General features: G+C 35.9%; 4 protein-coding genes and 1 pseudogene across 5 annotated transcripts; all 5 read left to right on the top strand.

Moving 5' to 3' along the window:
* Positions 1 to 1,602: 1,602 nt before the first annotated feature.
* On the top strand, positions 1,603 to 2,602 carry LOC132180001 (uncharacterized). Its single transcript, XM_059592839.2, has 2 exons — positions 1,603 to 1,973; positions 2,115 to 2,602. The coding sequence occupies exons 1-2, from the start codon at positions 1,683 to 1,685 to the stop codon at positions 2,361 to 2,363; spliced, it is 540 nt and encodes a 179-aa protein (XP_059448822.2). The 5' UTR covers positions 1,603 to 1,682; the 3' UTR covers positions 2,364 to 2,602.
* Positions 2,603 to 3,678: 1,076 nt separating this feature from the next.
* Positions 3,679 to 7,136, top strand: LOC132179967 (receptor-like serine/threonine-protein kinase SD1-8). 2 transcript variants are annotated; one of them, XM_059592796.2, is made up of 7 exons: positions 3,682 to 5,213; positions 5,305 to 5,406; positions 5,487 to 5,698; positions 5,804 to 6,014; positions 6,115 to 6,352; positions 6,451 to 6,598; positions 6,713 to 7,136. In XM_059592796.2, the coding sequence occupies exons 1-7, from the start codon at positions 3,893 to 3,895 to the stop codon at positions 7,007 to 7,009; spliced, it is 2,529 nt and encodes an 842-aa protein (XP_059448779.2). In that variant the 5' UTR covers positions 3,682 to 3,892; the 3' UTR covers positions 7,010 to 7,136. The 2 variants fall into 2 exon arrangements, with proteins under 2 accessions (XP_088369589.1, XP_059448779.2); XM_088513463.1 differs by lacking the exon at positions 6,713 to 7,136 and having other exon boundaries at positions 3,679 to 5,213; positions 6,115 to 6,356; positions 6,451 to 6,542.
* Positions 7,137 to 8,850: 1,714 nt separating this feature from the next.
* On the top strand, positions 8,851 to 10,793 carry LOC148587421 (G-type lectin S-receptor-like serine/threonine-protein kinase At2g19130; annotated as a pseudogene).
* Positions 10,794 to 11,649: 856 nt separating this feature from the next.
* LOC148587420 (uncharacterized) lies at positions 11,650 to 12,800 on the top strand. Its single transcript, XM_088513465.1, has 2 exons — positions 11,650 to 12,023; positions 12,165 to 12,800. Exons 1-2 carry the CDS (start codon positions 11,733 to 11,735, stop codon positions 12,423 to 12,425), a joined length of 552 nt encoding a protein of 183 aa, XP_088369591.1. The 5' UTR covers positions 11,650 to 11,732; the 3' UTR covers positions 12,426 to 12,800.
* A 938-nt stretch (positions 12,801 to 13,738) lies between these two features.
* On the top strand, positions 13,739 to 17,153 carry LOC132170636 (receptor-like serine/threonine-protein kinase SD1-8). The gene is made up of 7 exons (XM_088513464.1): positions 13,739 to 15,270; positions 15,362 to 15,463; positions 15,544 to 15,755; positions 15,862 to 16,072; positions 16,173 to 16,410; positions 16,509 to 16,656; positions 16,765 to 17,153. Exons 1-7 carry the CDS (start codon positions 13,962 to 13,964, stop codon positions 17,059 to 17,061), a joined length of 2,517 nt encoding a protein of 838 aa, XP_088369590.1. The 5' UTR covers positions 13,739 to 13,961; the 3' UTR covers positions 17,062 to 17,153.
* The last annotated feature ends 4,803 nt before the right edge of the window (positions 17,154 to 21,956 follow it).

Here is a 21,956-nt window from a genome sequence, read left to right as displayed (position 1 = left end):
CCATTTCTTCTTGCTTTCCCATCTTTTCTGCCTTCAATTCTGGATTGTGCAATGAAAGCAGGAAATAGAACAAATTATGTCAAGGCATAAATTTGTTGGGTTTGGCTCGCCGGCTGATCCTCTTCTCCTATATTTTGCAATTTTCACCGTTTATTTTTGCCGAGAGATTTTCAGTAATTATTTTACTGGAAGGAAGCCGAGCTCATCAATCTTATCTGCGGATGTGATTGTCTAAATTGTTTTGACTTTTGAGTTTGCGTGAGGAGCTAACTATGTTTGGTTAGTGGGCAAAATTTAATGCCATGGAGAGGGGAGACCAATCACACTTTAGTTCTGAAATTTGGTGTGATTATTTTTATTTATTTATTTATTTCTTTTAGTATATTTTGGCTAACCTCATTACCTAACTATTTCGCATTGAACTTGAATATAACCCTACAACCAGAAAAGAAAACAAAATCTGGAAATAGATACATATCTTTTGTTAATCTTATTAAAATTAGGGGTAATTATCTTTTGCCCCCATGAACTACAATATCTTGGTACTTTTTCCCCATGAACTACTAACTATGACATCCGACTTTATTCAACTACTATCTTATGACAAAAAGTCTATTTTTGTCAGTCAAATTGGTTAAAATTGAAGGTCAACGGTCATGTTCAAGTCATGTGCCATTTTAAAAAAAATTTCTTCCACTTTTGCCCTCATTTTAAATTGTTTTCATGTGTTGGATTAGGGTTTAGGAGGGTATAAACGTCATTTTTTCAGTCTGAAGTGAGGGCAAAAGTGAAAGAAAAAAAATTTAAAATGGCATATGACTTTGACATGTGTATTCTAAGGATCATGATCAAATTCTAGTTTAATAATTTGGGTCCAATGATATATAATATATATATATATATATATAAAGTCAATTTAGATGAAAATAAAGTCAATTTAGATGAAAATTTTGTCCTTGCCCTTTTCTTCGTTGTTATAAAGTTCAAATTACTTGCTTAATTGCTTTTGATGGCAGTATGGTGAGAAGCTTTAATATAATAGTCTGAGCCTAACTTAGCCTTTGATGATGTTGAATTGAAATGATTAAATTGTGGAGTCAGGTTTGAAATCGCGATTTTTGTTTTGTTATTATATTAACTGACTAATTATTAAAAGATAGAATTAATCATTTAAATTTAAATTTAAATTAGTATTAACAAACATTTGAACTTGATCTTTCCTCACTATGCATGCATTTCCTAGTTCTTAATAGGGTAATCCCTATTCTCAAAAAAAAAAAAAAAAAAAAAAAAAAAGGGGTAGGTCCCATAATTTTTTTTTAAAAAATGTATACAAATTCTTTTAAAATTAACTTTTTACCTCTCAAAAACTAGTTATTTTAATTTTGTCCGTTACTTTAGTTGATATCTCATCTCTGAATCGTCAGGGCTCATCCCTACCCAAAAGCCAGAGCTATGATCATTTGTCATCAGTAGACCAACACGTGTCCTCCCATGGCTAACGTGGCACTGTTCTTCCTGTCTCTTCTGCAACCCATGATGACACTTGTGAAATCCCAGTTACATGCAAAAATTTGCATTCTTCTTCTACACCGTCATACATTTTCCATTTAAAAAAGCTCAAGCTTTGCTATAATTTGCATGCAAAAGCTGGAATAATCTTTCCAGAGTTTCTTACAAAAATGGCAGAAATACGAGACGAGTTTGGCAACCCAATACAGCTTACTGATGAACATGGCAACCCCGTCCAATTAACCGATGAATATGGCAACCCCATGCACCTCACTGGTGTCGCCGTCACCACTGCCGAGCCCGAAAAGCTCGCCGCAACGGATTTGGAAACCACTCCGGCGACTCGGACTGCAGCTGGTGCTGGTGCAAGAGAGCAGCAAGTACAGCAGGAGCAGCAGCAAGTACAGCAGGAGCAGCAGCATGAGGAGGTTAAGCGGTCCAGCAGCTCCAGCTCTGGCTCCGTAAGTATTAAATCAATTCACCACTTATCTCAAAAGTTTTTAAGATGATATAACAGAGAATTTAGGAGTCGGATTTAATTTAATCTAACTAATTACGTGATTAATGGGTATTGTGATGATTTTTTGATGTCATTTGAGCAGTCTGAGGATGAAGGACAATTAGGAGGGGAAGGAGAACAAGGTACGAGGAGGAGGAGGAAGAAGGGATTAAAGGAGAAGTTGACAGGTGGGAAGCAAAAGGTGGAGAATTCACACGCCACAGCTGTTTCTGCAACAACCACAACCACAGCTTCATCAACTAGTCCTAGTGGTTTTCAACACCATGAGCATGAGAAGAAAAGTGTGATGGAGAAGATCAAAGAAAAATTGCCTGGCCACCATGCCACTTAAATTAACCCCTCTGTATATATTTATATGTGCCAGCTGTATCTCCTGTTGTCTGTAAAAGCTAGCTAGCTTGTTTTCTTGTCGATCGAGTTGTGCATGCATCTTGGTGTTGGATTTGCTTTGCAGGTGGAGTGAGCCAGTTTGAGTTTGTGTCAATACTTTCTTTATAGGGTACTTGGTCCATGTATTGAGATGTAAGAAATTTCACCTTCTTTAATTTACAAATAAATGTTTGGTCGACAGCTTTGAAATTGTAATCCTCTGCCTTACGAAAGAACGAATAAATGTTTGGTCGACTCTGAAATGGTAATTAATCCTCTGCCTTAGGAAAGAGGAGGTTCAAGGATAAAGAAAATGTCTTTCTTTTTTTTTTTTTGTAAGAAGACAAAGATAATGTCTATTTGTGAGGAATTTGGGATTCCTTCTGGTTTAGGTTTAAGGTTTCTTCTGATAATCTGATGGGTTGGTCGAGATAAGGCTATGTTTATTTGTGTTTATGTTTATCTTGAAATGACCCAATTTACTTGGCTCTTGAACTTCAATTTTGTGTCGAGGTAAAAATGAAAATGAAACATATTTTACTTTCAACTGTCGTAATGATTCTTCAATTTTGTGTGACTAATGACTATACAGGACCGAGGAAAATATCGTATTTGGTGTCTATGCTTTGTGTGGTGCACCGAGGAACCTATCGTATTTGGTGTCTATGCTTTGTGTGGTGCACCAAGGAACACCTATCGTATTTGGTGTCTATGCTTTGTGTGGTGCATTTGGCGTGTATGTTTCTGACAATAATTTTCAATAAATTCACAATTCCCGGGATATTCTCCCAAATCCCACTAAATATAATAATTTCCAAGCCTTGAGAAAAACCCAGATACTAATTTGAGCAATTAAGCTTAAGAGGAGTCGTTATTGGAAATGTTTTTAGATTTAAAGAAGACCCATTCGATTTAATTTGTGAAAAAAAAAAAAAAAAGAGTAGGCTTTGAAACAAGGTTTCCAATTCTAAGCAGACCAAGTTTCTTAATAAGCATTCCTGAGCTACGACACTGCATACAAGTCATTCCTTTCCTTGTCGACGAAAAGTATACAAAGGAGTGTTCCCATAAGAATTGTAGAAAATGGCCGCAACCCATTTTGCAGCCAGATGAGCTGTCTGAATGATTGGCATGCCTTTGGACTTTTGAAGCTTCCAAAGCAGAAAACTTGGACTTTTCTTGTGACAAGGTTGCTGACTATTCCGGTCTCTTGTAAGGAATGGTCAGCAATCTATCTTTCTTGTTACAGAGCATGCTTCTCCATAGCTTGTTGATAACCTTTCACCAGGCCACTCTCTTTCTCACGATTAGTCAGCGAACTTGTAATCCATTAAGAGTAAGAAGCCATGGCTCTTATTATTTGCCCTGCTTCTAATCCTGTCTTCTTACACGCCATACTTCTCCGTTGCTGCTGATACCCTTTCTCCAGGCCACTCTCTTTCTCACGATTAGTCAGCAATCATTTGGAAGCAAACTTGTAATCCATAATCCATGAAGAGTAAGAAGCCATGGCTCTTATTATTTGCTCTGCTTCTAATCCTGTCTTCTTACACACCATACTTCTCCATTGCTGCTGATACCCTTTCTCCAGGCCACTCTCTTTCATTCAGTGAGACCATATTATCTCAAAGTAGCACTTTCGTGCTCGGTTTCTTCCAACCCGGAACTTCACGAAAAATCTACCTGGGCATATGGTATATAATGTTGAATCGGACGGAAGTTCTTTGGGTAGCAAACAGAGAAAACCCTTTGTCTGACCCATTTTCAGCAAGACTCGACCTCTCAAAAGACGGCAATCTACTCCTGTCTCAAGATTCCTCCGACATCCCATTTTGGTCGACAAATTTGACATTTCCCCACTCAAATTTGACTGAAGCACTACTTCTTGATGATGGGAATTTTGTTTTGAGAGATGGGTCGAACCAGAGTCTTATATTTTGGGAGAGTTTCGACCATCCAACCGATACATGGCTGCCAGGTGTAAAGCTTGGGATCAATAAGGTTACTGGAAAACCACAGCAGCTCATTTCATGGAAAAATTCAGAAGATCCAGCACCTGGTGTGTTCTCCTTGGGGTTAGACCCAAATGGAAGTAATCAATATTTCTTAGAGTGGAACAAATCCCAAATCTATTGGAGTTCTGGACTTTGGGATGGAATATCGTTCAGCAATATTCCTGAGTTGAGATCGCATTATAACTACAGTACCTTCAGTTTTGTGTCAAATGAAAATGGAAGATATTTTAGTTATACTTATTCTCTTCCTAGTCGTTCTGCCATTTCTAAATTTGTGCTGAGGTCTTCAGGAAATTTCCAGCTATCGACGTGGCGGGCTAACAGTAGGCAATGGAGTTTATTTTGGTCTGAACCGAAGGTACAATCTCATGTCTATGCTCTGTGTGGTGCATTTGGCGTGTATCGTGAGAATTCCTCGAGCCCCTGTGAATGTCTAACAGGTTTCGAACCATCTTCGATGGAAGACACCAGTCTAGATGATTGGTCAGGTGGGTGTGTGAGGAAATCCCCTTTGCAATGTGAGAACAATACGTATGCTAATGGCAAAAAAGATTGGTTCATGAAAATACCGAACCTGAGGTTGCCTGTTTATTCGAAACCATATTTGTCCGTGAGTGCTGGGAAATGTGAACAGGCTTGTATGAAAAATTGTTCTTGCACAGCTTATGCTTATAATAGTAGTGGGTGTATGATATGGGAAGGAGCTCTTTTGAACTTACAGCAACTCTCAGATGGTGGTGAGATTGGACAAGATATCTATCTCAAACTTGCTGGTGATGATCATCAAAGCACCAAAGGTGACACAAATTTATGCCATCTTTCTCTTTGAACTAATTCTCTGTTATATATGATGGTTGAGCTAATGGTGATTCTTGTCATCATAATCAGGCAAAAAATGGAAGGTATGGGTAGCTGTGCTGGTCCCAGCAACAGGGCTTCTCCTATGCCTCTTCATTTGTTTTTCATGCAAAGGAAAACTCAAACGCATAGGTAACTGTAAGCTCAATTGATTTTCTCAGACCAAGCACTCGATCTACATGCATATTACTGACCAATTCTTATCATTCTAGATCAAACAGGATCAAGCAATAATCTACTATTATTTGATTTCGATATGGAACTCCGTGCAATCAATGATGGAATGAACACCAACAATAATCTGAATAAAAGAGAGAAAGATGCCGAGTTACCACTATTCAGTTATGAGAGTGTATCAGCTGCAACCAATAATTTCTTAGCTGTGAATAAGCTTGGAGAAGGAGGCTATGGACCTGTTTATAAGGTACGTTACATTTTCCTGATGAATTTGCTTTGAACACTACTAAGAAAACTGACATTAATGGTACACCTTCATGAAGTTTAAAGAGCTTATGGTTCTCCTTCACAGGGGAAATTACTCCAAGGAAAGGAAATTGCAGTGAAGATGCTATCAAAAAGATCTGGACAGGGAATTGAGGAGTTCAGAAATGAGACAATACTAATTGCAAAACTCCAGCATAGAAATCTTGTTAGACTCTTAGGTTGTTGTATCGAGCGAGAAGAAAAGATATTAATATATGAGTACATGCCCAATAAAAGTTTGGACTTCTACCTTTTCGGTGAGTGCATGTTTATCTATATACGTGCATATATTTTCCTCTCATATGTTTCTAGGTTCTTAAGTACTAACTAATTTCTTTGATTGAACTATTTAAATAGATCCAACCAAGAAACAGATGTTAGGTTGGGAGACACGCATACGCATTATTGAAGGGATTGCTCAAGGGCTTCTTTATCTTCATCAATATTCCAGGTTACGAATCATACATAGAGATCTAAAACCAAGTAACATTCTCTTGGATAGTGAAATGAATTCAAAAATATCAGATTTTGGCATGGCTCGAATAGTTGGAGGCATTGAAACACAGGCAAACACAAATCGAATTGTTGGAACTTAGTAAGTATGCAACTCATTTTACATCTAATATTGTCAATTGCTAGTTAAATTCTTCTAGCAGGCTACTAAAGTGTAGTGCACTAAATTTTGGAATCCAGTGGATACATGTCTCCCGAATATGCTATACAAGGTTTATACTCGATAAAGTCCGATGTTTTTAGCTTTGGAGTATTGCTACTGGAGATTATAAGTGGCAAAAAGAATACTAGCTTCTATAACCATAGTTCACTTAGTCTTCTTATATATGTGAGTAGCCTTTATATCCTCTCAATTTCTTTATGTTTAATGTTTTTCATTAGTCTTTAAATTGAAATGCTCTTAGTTTTCATTAAAACTTACATTTATATGAAATGATACTAGGCTTGGGAGTTGTGGAGAGATGATCGAAGTTTGGAGTTGATCGATTCAACAGTAGGGTATCCTTCTTCCAGTTCTATTATGTTGAGATTCATTAACATCGGCCTTCTTTGTGTCCAAGAAAGCCCGATTGATCGACCTACCATGCTTGATGTAGTCTTGATGATTAGCAATGAGCATGCACTTCTACCTACCCCCAAGCAACCATTCCAGAATATGATGGACACAAATTCAACAGTTGACAATGCAGAAAATTGCTCAAAGAATAGCGTAACTATTTCAACAATGGAAGCCCGATGACTGATTCCTATACCAAAGAAAATAAATGTTGTAGAATAAATATTTTTGTATAATTTGTATGCATATTGATATGTTACATACTTGTCACTAAATGTTGTCTTAGTTCACTCATATTTTAGTTTTGTTACCTTTAATACTATCCAAATATTTTTTTTTAACGTCCTAATACTTTTTCAAACTAAAAATATCTATCATCATAATATTCTTAAAAAGAAAAAAAGAAAAAAAAGAAAAAACCCTATAGTATAACCAAATCATCGTGTGTTGTGCGCAACCAATCTTTTTCGGTGGGATTGGCTAGGGCTTGCTGTGGTCTTATTCTAAGGTGTGTGTTGCTAATTTTTGTGTTGGTATATTCTCCCAAATCCCACTAAATATAATCATTTCCAAGCCTTGAGAAATACCCAGATACTAATGTGAGCAATTAAGCTGAAGACGAGTCGTTATTGGAAATGTTTTTAGATTTAAAGAAGACCCAGTTGATTTAATTTGTGAAAAAAAAAAAATCAAATGAGAGTTTGTTTTCTTGTAGACGAAAAGTACACAAAGAAAGGAGAGTTCCAGGAGTGTACCCATAAGAATTGTAGAAATGGGCCGCAGCCCATTTTGCAGCCAGATGAGCTGTTTGATTGGCTTGCCTTTGGACTTTTGAAGCTTCCCGCAGGCAATAAAACTTGGGACTTTTCTTGCCTGTGTTCTTATATAAGGACTCAGGTCGGTCAACATTCTCATTATACAAAGAGAAATACAAAACCAAATCTAATTTTTTTGATTACCGAAACAACGGAAGGCCATACCTTTTAGGATGAGTTACGGCTTGGCCCCCACCGACTTGAATGTTCAACAGCGGATCAAGATCCACGGCAATACTTAAAAAATTGCCGGATCAGCAATTTTGAAATCCAAGGTCAAGAAGGTGCCACGTCAACTTGAGCGCTTTCTTTCTTTCTATCTTTATATTCCCTTTCCCCACTCTGCTCCGTCTTCTTCTTTCCTCGCTCTCCTCCCATTTTCTTGCCATTAATGGTTCTTGGCGGACCTGATGACCAACCATCTAAGAATAAGATGGGTCGAAAACTAAGAATCCCATGGCTGTCTTTTCTGAAATGATCGAGATTGTTCAGACCACTTTCTTTCTTTCTATCTATAATTCCCTTTCCCCACTAATGTTCTTTGTTTTGGACCATCTGATTCTTTAAAACTCCATCACCAGGGGTTGAAATTTCTAGTACCAATAAATAAACAAATATAACTTCTATTTTATCATATTATCAAAATTTTACAGGAATTAGGTGGTTAGCATACCCTGCCAAAATTGCAAGAATAACGAGAAGATCACACCATAAAATATATGGTTTAAGCAAAATTACTTTACTTACAAAAACAAAAAAAGAATGAGCAAAATCATTTTCAAATGAAGTTGACAGACATGCTTCATAGCATGTCAAATTTTGGTCCTCAGATCCAGGGACAAGGAGCAACGGCAAGAAAAATTGTGGGGAGAAAAGAAGAAGAAGATGAAGATGAAGAAGTTTGGTTGGCCATCAGATCCGGCGACATGTAGCAACGTCAAAAAAATTTGTGGGGGAGAAAATAAGAAGATGATGAAGAAGTTTGGTCAGATGCGGCGACAAGTAGCAACGGCAAGAAAGTTTGTGGGGGAGGGGGTGGAGGGGAGAGAGAAGAAGAAGATGAAGAAGTATGGGAAGAAGAAAGAAAGAAAGAAAGAGCGTCGAACTTGCATAAATTTTGAAATTTAATAGCAGGTTAACGTGGCACATTCCTGACCTTGGGTTTCAAAATTGCTGATCCGGCAATTTTTTAAGCATTGCCGGATCTTTCTGTAATTACCAACTGCGGTACTGCAAGTTAGAGAGGGAATTGGAGGGTGCCATGAAGAATAATAAGAAGCCATGGCTCTTATTTGTTGATCTGCTTCTAATCCTGTCTACTTACAGAGCGTGCTTCTCCATAGCTGCTGATACCCTTTCTCCAGGTGACTCTCTTTCATTCACTGAGACCATATTATCTCAAGGTAGCACTTTTGTGCTCGGTTTCTTCCAACCAGGCACTTCATCAAAAATCTACCTGGGCATATGGTATATAATGTTGAATCGGACGGAAGTTCTTTGGTTAGCAAACAGAGAAAACCCTTTGTCTAACCTATTTTCGGCAAGACTCGACCTCTCAAAAGATGGCAATCTACTCCTGTCTCAAGATTCCCCCGACATCCCATTTTGGTCGACAAATTTGAGTACTTGGTGATGATGGGAATTTTGTTCCGAGGGACTCGGCTTCCATGCGGTAAGCCAAACTACCGCATATCTGCGGTAGTTTGGTTTGAGGGTTGAGATGTTTTCAGGCAAGCTACTCATTAATTACACTCACGCCGACCCAAAAAAAACAAACGGAAATTAATCCCGTTAACTCCCTTCCATCCCATCTTCTCTCTTTCTCTCTCTTTTTTTTCTTTTTTTCACCTAATAGTCTGCTGTGAGGTTCCTCTGAATCATCATCATCAAAATCAGAGACTGGGGCTCTAGGGCTTAGCTCTTTACTTTGTTTTAAAATCACTTTCTGATTGCGTAGCTCTCGATTGCGAGCATGAGGACTAATTGTAGTCCTGGCCGTTACAGAAGAAGAGGATTGCTTAATCTTCGTAGAAGCACTACCTGAGGCTTGCCTGACGAATGAAGCATTACCTGATGGACTTCCAGTATAAATAAGGTGGACGCCTCAAACCCTTATTTCGAAGGCCTCCTGTCAACATCTTCACCGGTGCTTGAATATCTTATAAGAAGAACTTTGAATATTTCAAAAATCTTAGCCATTTCTCTGTTTTGTGCCCCTGTTTCTGTAGTTTGATGTTTAATTTTAAAGTAAAGGCTTTTGGCATTTGGTTATTCATTTGAAAATCTGCATTGTTAGGGTGTTTCAAATTTTTACTTTGACATTTTTTTTTTTTTTGCTTCCTGTTTGTTGGTTACTAATTTTGTGTTCTTTTGGCGTGAAGGAAAAATTTCTTGTGTAAGAAATCTGCATATTTCTGGCCTATTTTGGGTAGTAGATTCTGGAATTCTAAAGAATATCTGTTGGGTGATTGAAATAACATTGAACTTCAAGTACCAGTGAAGATGTTTGAGAATACCCAAAACTCAAAATCTGAAGAATACCCAAAACTCTCTTTCTCTTTTTTTACCCAATACGTCTCTCTCTGTTCTCTTTTTCTACCCAAATTGAACTTCAAGTACCAGTGAATATGTTTGAGAATACCCAAAACTCAAAATCTGAAGAATACCCAAAACTCAAAATCCATAGGATGGTTGCACTGCCGCTTGAAGAAGTATCAGGCCTGTTTGGGTAGAAAAAGAGAACAGATAGAGACGTACTGAGTAAAAAAGAGAGAAAGAAGATGGGATGGAAGGGAGTTAACGGGATTAATTTCCGTTTGTTTTTTTTTGGGTCGGCGTTAGTGTAATTAATGAGTAGCCTGCCTGGAAGCATCTCAACCCTCAAACCAAACTACCGCAGATATGCGGTAGTTTGGCTTACCGCATGGAAGCCGCGCCCTGTTCGGAGAGATAGGTTGAACCCTTCGTCTATATTTTGGGAGAGTTTCGACCATCCAACCAATACATGGCTGACAGGTGCAACGATTTGGATTGATAAGGTTATTGGGAAACCACAGCAGCTCATTTCATGGAAAAATTCAGAAGATCCATTTAAAATTTTTTTTTCTTCCACTTTTGCTCTCATTTTAAATTGTTTTTATGTGTTAGTTTAGGGTTTAGGAGGGTATAAGCATTATTTTTTCAGTTTGAAGTGAGGGCAAAAGTGAAAGAAAAAAAATTTAAAATGGCACATAACTTGCATATGTGTATTCTAAGGACAAATTTTAGTTTAATAATTTGGGTCGAATGATATATATATATATATATATATATATATATATATATATATATATATTAAAGTCAATTTAGATGAAAATTTTGTCCTTCAATGCCCTTTTCTTCGTTGTTATAAAGTTTAAATTACTTGCTTAATTGCTTTTGATGGCAGTATGGTGAGAAGCTTTAATATAATAGTCTGAGCCTAACTTAGCCTTAATGATGTTCAATTGAAATGGTTAAATGGTGGAGTCAGGTTTGAACTCACCATTTTTGTTTTGTTATTATATTAATTTACTAATTATTAAAAGATAGAATTAATCATTTAAATTTAAATTTAAATTTAAATTAGTAGTAACAAACATTTGGACTTGATCTTTCCTCACTATGCATGCATTTCCTAGTTCTTAATAGGGTAATCCCTATTCTCAAAAAAAAAAAAAAAAAAGGGGTAGGTCCCATAATTTTTTTTTAAAAAAACGTATACAAATTCTTTTAAAATTAACTTTTTACCTCTCAAAAACTAGTTATTTTAATTTTGTCCGTTACTTTAGTTGATATCTCATCTCTGAATCGTCAGGGCTCATCCCTACCCAAAAGCCAGAGCTATGAACATTTGTCATCAGTAGACCAACACGTGTCCTCCCTTGGCTAACGTGGCACTGTTCTTCCTGTCTCTTCTGCAACCCATGATGACACTTGTGAAATCCCAGTTACATGCAAAAATTTGCACTCTTCTTCTACACCGTCATACATTTTCCATTTAAAAAAAGCTCAAGCTTTGCTATAATTTGCATGCAAAAGCTGGAATAATCTTTCCAGAGTTTCTTACAAAAATGGCAGAAATACGAGACGAGTTTGGCAACCCAATACAGCTTACTGATGAACATGGCAACCCCGTCCAATTAACCGATGAATATGGCAACCCCATGCACCTCACTGGTGTCGCCGTCACCACTGCCGAGCCCGAAAAGCTCGCCGCAACGGATTTGGAAACCACTCCGGCGACTCGGACTGCAGCTGCTGCTGGTGCAAGAGAGCAGCAAGTACAGCAGGAGCAGCAGCAAGTACAGCAGGAGCAGCAGCATGAGGAGGTTAAGCGGTCCAGCAGCTCCAGCTCTGGCTCCGTAAGTATTAAATCAATTCACCACTTATTTCAAAAGTTTTTAAGACGATATAACAGAGAATTTAGGAGTCGGATTTAATTTAATCTAACTAATTACGTGATTAATGGGTATTGTGATGATTTTTTGATGTCATTTGAGCAGTCTGAGGATGAAGGACAATTAGGAGGGGAAGGAGAACAAGGTACGAGGAGGAGGAAGAAGAAGGGATTAAAGGAGAAAATAAAGGAGAAGTTGACAGGTGGGAAGCAAAAGGAGGAGAATTCACACGCCACAGCTGTTTCTACAACAACCACAACCACAGCTTCATCAACTAGTCCTAGTGGTTTTCAACACCATGAGCATGAGAAGAAAAGTGTGATGGAGAAGATCAAAGAAAAATTGCCTGGCCACCATGCCACTTAAATTAACCCCTCTGTATATATGTATATGTGCCAGCTGTATCTCCTGTTGTCTGTAAAAGCTAGCTAGCTTGTTTTCTTGTCGATCGAGTTGTGCATGCATCTTGGTGTTGGATTTGCTTTGTAGGTGGTGTGAGCCGTTTTGAGTTTGTGTCAATACTTTCTTTATAGGGTACTTGGTCCATGTATTGACATGTAAGAAATTTCACCTTCTTTAATTTACAAATAAATGTTTGGTCGACAGCTTTGAAATTGTAATCCTCTGCCTTACGAAAGAACGAATAAATGTCTGGTCGACTCTGAAATGGTAATTAATCCTCTGCCTTAGGAAAGAGGAGGTTCAAGGACAAAGAAAATGTCTTTTTTTTTTTTTTTTTTTTTTTGTAAGAAGACAAAGATAATGTCTATTTGTGAGGAATTTGGGATTCCTTCTGGTTTAGGTTTGAGGTTTCTTCTGATAATCTGATGGGTTGGTCGAGATAAGGCTATGTTTATTTGTGTTTATGTTTATCTTGAAATGACCCAATTTACTTGGCTCTTGAACTTCAATTTTGTGTCGAGGTAAAAATGAAAATGAAACATATTTTACTTTCAACTGTCGTAATGATTCTTCAATTTTGTGTGACTAATGACTATACAGGACCGAGGAAAATATCGTATTTGGTGTCTATGCTTTGTGTGGTGCACGGAGGAACCTATCGTATTTGGTGTCTATGCTTTGTGTGGTGCACCAAGGAACACCTATCGTATTTGGTGTCTATGCTTTGTGTGGTGCATTTGGCGTGTATGTTTCTGACAATAATTTTCAATAAATTCACAATTCCCGGGATATTCTCCCAAATCCCACTAAATATAATAATTTCCAAGCCTTGAGAAAAACCCAGATACTAATTTGAGCAATTAAGCTCAAGAGGAGTCGTTATTGGAAATGTTTTTAGATTTAAAGAAGACCCATTTGATTTAATTTGTGAAAAAAAAAAAAAACAAAAGTAGGCTTTGAAACAAGGTTTCCAATTCTAAGCAGACCAAGTTTCTTAATAAGCATTCCTGAGCTACGACACTGCATACAAGTCATTCCTTTCCTTGTCGACGAAAAGAATACAAAGGAGAGTTCCCATAAGAATTGTAGAAAATGGCCGCAACCCATTTTGCAGCCAGATGAGCTGTCTGAATGATTGGCATGCCTTTGGACTTTTGAAGCTTCCAAAGCAGAAAACTTGGACTTTTCTTATGACAAGGTTGCTGACTATTCCGGTCTCTGGTAAGGAATGGTCAGCAATCTACCTTTCTTGTTACAGAGCATGCTTCTCCATAGCTTGTTGATAACCTTTCACCAGGCCACTCTCTTTCTCACGATTAGTCAGCGAACTTGTAATCCATTAAGAGTAAGAAGCCATGGCTCTTATTATTTGCCCTGCTTCTAATCCTGTCTTCTTACACACCATACTTCTCCGTTGCTGCTGATACCCTTTCTCCAGGCCACTCTCTTTCTCACGATTAGTCAGCAATCATTTGGAAGCAAACTTGTAATCCATAATCCATGAAGAGTAAGAAGCCATGGCTCTTATTATTTGCTCTGCTTCTAATCCTGTCTTCTTACACACCATACTTCTCCATTGCTGCTGATACCCTTTCTCCAGGCCACTCTCTTTCATTCAGTGAGACCATATTATCTCAAAGTAGCACTTTCGTGCTCGGTTTCTTCCAACCCGGAACTTCACGAAAAATCTACCTGGGCATATGGTATATAATGTTGAATCGGACGGAAGTTCTTTGGGTAGCAAACAGAGAAAACCCTTTGTCTGACCCATTTTCAGCAAGACTCGACCTCTCAAAAGACGGCAATCTACTCCTGTCTCAAGATTCCTCCGACATCCCATTTTGGTCGACAAATTTGACATTTCCCCACTCAAATTTGACTGAAGCACTACTTCTTGATGATGGGAATTTTGTTTTGAGAGATGGGTCGAACCAGAGTCTTATATTTTGGGAGAGTTTCGACCATCCAACCGATACATGGCTGCCAGGTGTAAAGCTTGGGATCAATAAGGTTACTGGAAAACCACAGCAGCTCATTTCATGGAAAAATTCAGAAGATCCAGCACCTGGTGTGTTCTCGTTGGGGTTAGACCCAAATGGAAGCAATCAATATTTCCTAGAGTGGAACAAATCCCAAATCTATTGGAGTTCTGGACTTTGGGATGGAACATCTTTCAGCAATATTCCTGCGTTGAGATCGAATTATAACTACAGTACCTTCAGTTATGTGTCAAATGAAAATGGAAGATATTTTACTTATTCTCTTCCTAATAGTTCTGCCATTTCTAAATTTGTGATGAGGTCTTCAGGAAAATTCCAGCTATCCACGTGGCTGGATGCGCAATGGAATTTATTTTGGTCTGAACCGAAGGTACAATCTGATGTCTATTCTTTGTGTGGTGCATTTGGCGTGTATCGTGAGAATTTCTCGAGCCCCTGTGAATGTCTAACAGGTTTCGAACCATCTTCGATGGAAGACACCAGTCTAGATGACTGGTCAGGTGGGTGTGTGAGGAAATCCCCTTTGCAATGTGAGAATAATACGTATGCCAATGGCAAAAAAGATTGGTTCACGAAAATATCAAACATGCGATTGCCTGTTTATTCGAAACCATATTTGGCCTTGAGTGCTGGGAAATGTGAACAGGCTTGCATGGAAAATTGTTCTTGCGCAGCTTATGCTTATAATAGTAGTGGGTGTATGATATGGGAAGGAGCTCTTTTGAACTTACAGCAACTCTCAAATGGTGGCGAGATTGGACAAGATATCTATCTCAGACTTGCTGCTGATGATCATCAAAGCACCAAAGGTGACACAAATTTATGCCATCTTTCTCTTTGAACTAATTCTCTGTTATATATGATGGTTGAGCTAATGGTGATTCTTGTCATCATAATCAGGCAAAAAATGGAAGGTATGGGTAGCTGTGCTGGTCCCAGCAACAGGGCTTCTCCTATGCCTCTTCATTTGTTTTTCATGCAAAGGAAAACTCAAACGCATAGGTAACTGTAAGCTAAATTGATTTTCTCAGACCAAGCACTCGATTTACATGCATAGTATTGACCAATTCTTATCATTCTAGATCAAACAGGATCAAGCAATAATCTACTATTATTTGATTTTGATACGGAGCTCCGTGCAATTAATGATGAAATGAACACCAACAATAATCTAAATAAAAGAGAGAAAGATGCCGAGTTACCACTATTCAGTTATGAAAGTGTATTAGCTGTAACCAATAATTTCTTAGTTGTGAATAAGCTTGGAGAAGGAGGCTATGGACCAGTTTACAAGGTACGTTACATTTTCTTGATGAATTTGCTTTGAAAACTATTAAGAAAACCGACATTAATGGTACACCTTCATGAAAGTTTAAAGAGCTTATAGTTCTCCTTCACAGGGGAGATTACTCGAAGGAAAAGAAATTGCAGTGAAGATGCTATCAAAAAGATCTGGACAAGGAATTGAGGAGTTCAGAAATGAGACAATACTAATTGCAAAACTCCAGCATAGAAATCTTGTCAGGCTCTTAGGTTGTTGTATCGAGCGAGAAGAAAAGATATTAATATATGAGTACATGCCCAATAAAAGTTTGGACTTCTACCTTTTCGGTGAGTGCATGTTTATCTATATACGTGTATATATTTTCCTCTCATATGTTTTTAGGTTCTTAAGTACTAACTAATTTCTTTGATTGTACTATTTAAATAGATCCAACCAAGAAACAGATGTTAGGTTGGGAGACACGCATACGCATTATTGAAGGGATTGCTCAAGGGCTTCTTTATCTTCATCAATATTCAAGGTTACGAATCATACATAGAGATCTAAAACCAAGTAACATTCTCTTGGATAGTGAAATGAATCCAAAAATATCAGATTTTGGCATGGCTCGAATAGTTGGAGGCAATGAAACACAGGCAAACACAAATCGAATTGTTGGAACTTAGTGAGTATGCAGCTCATTTTACATCTAATATTGTCAATTGCCAGTTAAATTCTTCTAGCAGGGTACTAAAGTGTAGTGTACTAAATTTTGGAATCCAGTGGATACATGTCTCCCGAATATGCTATACAAGGTTTATATTCGATAAAGTCCGATGTTTTTAGCTTTGGAGTATTGCTACTGGAGATTATAAGTGGCAAAAAGAATACTGGCTTCTTTAACCATAGTTCACTTAGTCTTCTTATATATGTGAGTAGCCTTTATATCTTCTCAATTTCTTTATGTTTTTCATTAGTCTTTAAATTGAAAATGCTCTTAGTTTTCAGTAAAACTTACATTTATATGAAATGATACTAGGCTTGGGAGTTGTGGAGAGATGATCGAAGTTTGGAGTTGATCGATCCAATAGTAGGATATCCTTCTTCCAGTTCTATTATGTTGAGATTCATTAACATCGGCCTTCTTTGTGTCCAAGAAAGACCGACTGATCGACCTACTATGCTTGATGTAGTCTTAATGATTAGCAATGAGCATGCACTTCTACCTACCCCCAAGCAACCATTCCAGAATATGATGGACACAAATTCAACAGTTGACAATGCAGAAAATTACTCAAAGAATAGCGTAACTATTTCAACAATGGAAGCTCGTTGACTGATTCCTATACCAAAGAAAATAAATGTTGTACAACCAATATTTTTGTATAATTTGTATGCATTTTGATATGTTACATACTTGTCACTAAATGTTGTCTTAGCTCACTCATATTTTAGTTTTGTTACCTTTAATACTATCCAAATACTTTTTTTAACGTCATAATACTTTTTCAAACTAAAAATAGCTAGGGGAAACTTTACTTTGATCCTTTGAACATCCACTCGTTTTTACAAATTTTCCTGAACTTCCAAATCTCTCATTTTGGACCCCTAAACGTTCAATTACTCTCAATGTAGACCCCTTCGTCAAATTTTAAATGTTACATGATGTTTATACCCCTGACTTTTGTATAAAATTATAACTTTCAAAATCTATATTTTTTTATTTTAAAAAAAAATGAAAATCAAGGACATTTTGGTCTTTTTTTATATTTTCAACAACTAAAATTAACGGAAGGGTTCTAATTGAGAGTAATTGAAAGTTCAGGGGTCCAAAATGAGAGATTTGAAAGTTCAAGGAGGTTTGTAAAATCGAGTGAAAATTCAAGGGCCAAAGTAAAGTTTTTCCAAATATCTATTGTCATAATATTCTTAAAAAAAATAAAAAATGAAAAAAAAAAAGAAAAAGAAAAAACCCAATAGTATAACCAAATCATCGTGTGTTGTGATTTAAAGAAGACCCACTTGGTTTAATTTGTGAAAAAAAGAGAGGCTTTGAAACAGTGGTCAATAAAAGGTTTCCGATTCTAAGCCGACCATGTTTCTTAATAAGCATTCCTGAGCTACGACGCATACAAGTCATTGCTTCTCTTCTCCAATTGCCACTCTCCAACCCACCACAGAAACAACTCAAACGAACCAGCGACCAAACTCGGACACGCTATTCTTGTCGGCGAATAGTACACAAAGGAGAGTTCCAGATGAGCTGTCTGATTGGCTTGCCTTTGGACTTTTGAAGCTTCCCAAGAAGGAACCGTTAAAACTAAGAGGAATGATAGGGACCCAACTTTTTTGCCCAACAAAAGTCCAACTTTTGTCTTATTTATTTTTAAAAAATAAAATAAAATAAAAAATGAAAAAAATGTTTAAAGCAACCCTATCTATTTTTTGTCTTTCTTTTATTTGGTATTTTTAAAAAAATGAAAAATGGTATTTTTTTCATAATAATGTCATTTTTTTTTAAGAAAATGCCATTATTATGAAGAAAAATACTATTTTTCATTTTAAAAAAAATACTAAATAAAAGAAAGGCCAAAAATAGATAGGGTTGCTTAAGACATTTTTTTCATTTTTCATTTTGGTTTTTTTAGAAAAAAAATAAAAGGTAAAAGTTGGACTTTTGTTGGGCAAAAAAGTTGGGCCTTTAGCATTTCTCTAAAACTAATGATTAAGTGATTTACATCTTCTTATCAGTTTAAGTTTTTGGGATAACTGTGATAGAATTCATAAAAAAATAGAAATAGAAATAAATTGCGGAAATAAAATAAATGAGAAACAAAGATTTTAACGTGGTTCGGTCAACGACCTACATCCACAGATAAAGCCCATAGGGCTACTTTAAGCTCTTATTGAATGATTTGTTTACAATACAGAATGTTCTATTTATAGAGCTTACACATAAATGTAATCTTAATCAAATCCCTAATTTAAGGTGATCAAATCATAATCAAATCCCTAAATTAGGCTAATCTAATCTTCATCAATCATAATCAAATCCCTAACTTTAGGGTCATTCAAATATATACTCTAACATCTTCCCTCAAACTCATAGTGGAAGATCTTGAAACCTTGAGCTTAGCCCTTTTTTTTTTTTTTTTTTTTTTTTTGAGATAGCAAATCAATACAAAAAAGGGTCATCTATAGACCAAAAATGAGAGCCAACTGTGGGTTGGGCCTGGGTTTTAAACAATACCACATAGCCATATAAAAGGAGAGCCAACTTTGGGATGAAGTGAGAGCCAACTATGGGCTGAAATGGCCTAGGTTTTAAACAATACCACAAAGCCGAGCAAAAATAGGCCTAGGGGTGCAAAGGCGGTTACGGTTAGCGGTTAGTGGCAATAACCGCTAACCGTAACCGCCTTAGCGGTTAGTAGATTTTACTAACCGCAACCGCTAACCGCCTAGCGGTTAACGGTTAGCGGTTAACCGCCAGTTAGCGGTTAGCGAAATAGATAACCGCCCGCTAACCGCTTTTTTAAAATTGGGCTTTTTTTTACCCTCATTTTTTTTTTCTTGTATTTTTAATATCTTCTTGGGCCCAATTGCTATAAAAAGAGTCCATATTGAAAAATCAAAAATATTTGACCCAAAATTTACATTTACTTGTACTTTAAAAAAATTTCCTTAAATATTAAATCATAACCGATTAATTATTTAAATTCTTATCATATTTACTTATAATCTTTTTTCTTTGAATTGAACTTAATATCTAATGGTAAATGGTAATGTTCAAACTCCTAAATCCTAAATTCTTAAAGTATTTAATAATGCTTTAATTAAATTGTAGCCTTGTAGTTATAAGTAATATATTGTTTAATTCAATTGAATCAATTGTGATTATCATTGTACATGAATCATATGATTAACTTGTAGACTTATGACTTATGAGTTATGTCATATTATATATGTATTATTTATTATTATATAATTATATGATTTAATGATCAAGTCATCATGTGATATAATCATATTAATTATAGTGATAATATATAAATTACTAAAATTATAATGATAATACATTAATACTTAAATTGTGTTTATAAGTAACACATTGGTCATTGTTTAATCCAATGTCAATTACTTAATTTGATATTATACGAATCATATCATTATTGTACATTAATAATATGATTCACTTGAAGTCTTGAATAAAGTATTTGAATTATCATTGAATCATATGATTAAGTATTAATATTATACATTTATATTATTCATATACATATGTAGACTTCTATAGACTTATAACATATATAGACTTATAAGTTTATAACATACATTGGAAATAAGTCTCTAGATATTTAATTGTTGTATTAGTATGAATTGATATACTTATGAGTTATGTCATATTATATATGTATAATTTGTTATTATATAATCAAATGATTTAATGATCAATCTCATATGATATAATCATATAAATTATAGTGATAATATATTAATACTCAAATTGTGATTTAATTATTTTTTTAAAAAAAATTGTGATTTAATGATCAAGTAATTATATGATATAATCATATAAATTATAGTGATAATATATTAATACTCAAATTGTGATTTAATTATTTTTTAAAAAAATTGTGATTTAATGATTAAGTGATTATGTTATATGTATAAATATTTTTATAATTATAATTATAAAATTATATTATATAAAAAGGCGGTTAGCGGTTAGCGGTTACGGTTAGTAGACCCAATAACCGCTAACCGCTAGGCGGTTATAGCGGTTAGGCGGTTAGCGGTTAATGCGGTTAGGCGGTTAGGCGGTTGGCGGTTATAGCGGTTAGCGGTTAGCGGACGGTTTTTAACCGCCCGCCTTTGCACCCCTAAATAGGCCAACTATGGGCCAATGGGTGGCGACTTGGCCTCTTTTTTTTTTTTGATGGGCAACTTAGCCTCTATTGAATTTTATTTTTTGGGTTTTGTTTTCTCTCACGCATTGCATCAGCAACATACAATTTTTTTTTTTTTTGATATACAATAATAGAATGAACAATCTGCTACCAAATCAATCAATAAAAATTCACCCAATTGCCCCATTGATTTGTGGATGCTCTTTGAATCCCTCATTGCCTTCAAGATGTCGATCTTTGCAAAAAATTCTCACTGCATCACCCACCAAAGGCTCATTGTCTCACTTGTTGTGTGGGTTGTTTAGGCTGGAACACGATCTTGCAGAGAACAAGCAAAGCCAACAAGGTCAAAGAAGAACTGGATGTAAACCAAACTAACTTCACCTTGAAAATTTGTGAGCACCGCAAGAGAAGAATCATGATAGGCAAAAAGAAATGAAATCCACAAGATAGTTAGGATCAAATTTTGGCGTTAACCAACAGCTCTGATACCATGATAGAATTCATAAAGAAATAGAAATAGAAATAAATTGGGGAAATAAAATAAATGAGAAACAAAGATTTTAACGTGGTTCGGTCAACGACCTACATCCACAGATAAAGCCCATAGGGCTACATTAAGCTCTTATTGAATGATTTGTTTACAATACAGAATGCTCTATTTATAGAGCTTACACATAAATGTAATCTTAATCAAATCCCTAATTTAAGGTGATCAAATCATAATCAAATCCTTAAATTAGGCTAATATAATCTTCATAAATCATAATCAAATCCCTAACTTTAGGGTCATTCAAATATATACTCTAACAAACTGGTAATTTTACATGATATCAGAGCCAAGGGTCTTGAGATTGAACCTTGACTCCATCAATTCACCCAATTTAAATTAAATATTTCACGTGTTAAGTTTCACCTATTAAAAGGGAGTTTGTGCCTACTCGTGAGGGGGTGTTAAAACTAATGATTAAATAATTAGAGCACTCATTTGAGTCTCACCAAAACTATTTTTTTAGTTATTTTGGTGAGTCAATTTAGCAAAAGTGGTTTAAATCTTCACTTTTTAGACTAACAATTTTAACCAAAATAAAATTGTGAGCGAATAGTATTCACTATCTTTAACGAGTACTATTCACTCACCAAATGAATAAAAAATAATATAAAATTTCTCTCTCTTTCCATGTTCTTTGAAAAAATTAAAAAAAAAAAGAAGAAAGAATTATTTAAAAAAGAATATTTAAATGGAATAGTAAAAGTTGATAATTAAAATAGTAAAACTGATGAGGTGCTTTAAAAAAGTGGGTAGTTAAAATATAAAAAA

This window comes from Corylus avellana, chromosome 2 (genome assembly GCF_965113065.1).
Source record: "Corylus avellana chromosome 2, dhCorAvel1.hap1.2, whole genome shotgun sequence".
NCBI lineage: Eukaryota > Viridiplantae > Streptophyta > Magnoliopsida > Fagales > Betulaceae > Corylus > Corylus avellana.
Note: the sequence above shows the minus strand (reverse complement) of the source record. Positions and strands in the feature narration are given on the sequence as shown.

Coding starts and splice junctions, on each gene's coding strand:
- LOC132180001 (XM_059592839.2), top strand. CDS start 1,683: ATGGCAGAAATACGAGACGAGTTTGGCAACCCAATACAGCTTACTGAT. Junction 1,974..2,114: donor GCAGCTCCAGCTCTGGCTCC/GTAAGTATTAAA, acceptor TCATTTGAGCAG/TCTGAGGATGAAGGACAATT.
- LOC132179967 (XM_059592796.2), top strand. CDS start 3,893: ATGAAGAGTAAGAAGCCATGGCTCTTATTATTTGCTCTGCTTCTAATC. Junction 5,214..5,304: donor TGATCATCAAAGCACCAAAG/GTGACACAAATT, acceptor CATCATAATCAG/GCAAAAAATGGAAGGTATGG. Junction 5,407..5,486: donor AGGAAAACTCAAACGCATAG/GTAACTGTAAGC, acceptor TTATCATTCTAG/ATCAAACAGGATCAAGCAAT.
- LOC148587420 (XM_088513465.1), top strand. CDS start 11,733: ATGGCAGAAATACGAGACGAGTTTGGCAACCCAATACAGCTTACTGAT. Junction 12,024..12,164: donor GCAGCTCCAGCTCTGGCTCC/GTAAGTATTAAA, acceptor TCATTTGAGCAG/TCTGAGGATGAAGGACAATT.
- LOC132170636 (XM_088513464.1), top strand. CDS start 13,962: ATGAAGAGTAAGAAGCCATGGCTCTTATTATTTGCTCTGCTTCTAATC. Junction 15,756..15,861: donor GCTATGGACCAGTTTACAAG/GTACGTTACATT, acceptor TCTCCTTCACAG/GGGAGATTACTCGAAGGAAA. Junction 16,657..16,764: donor CACTTAGTCTTCTTATATAT/GTGAGTAGCCTT, acceptor AAATGATACTAG/GCTTGGGAGTTGTGGAGAGA.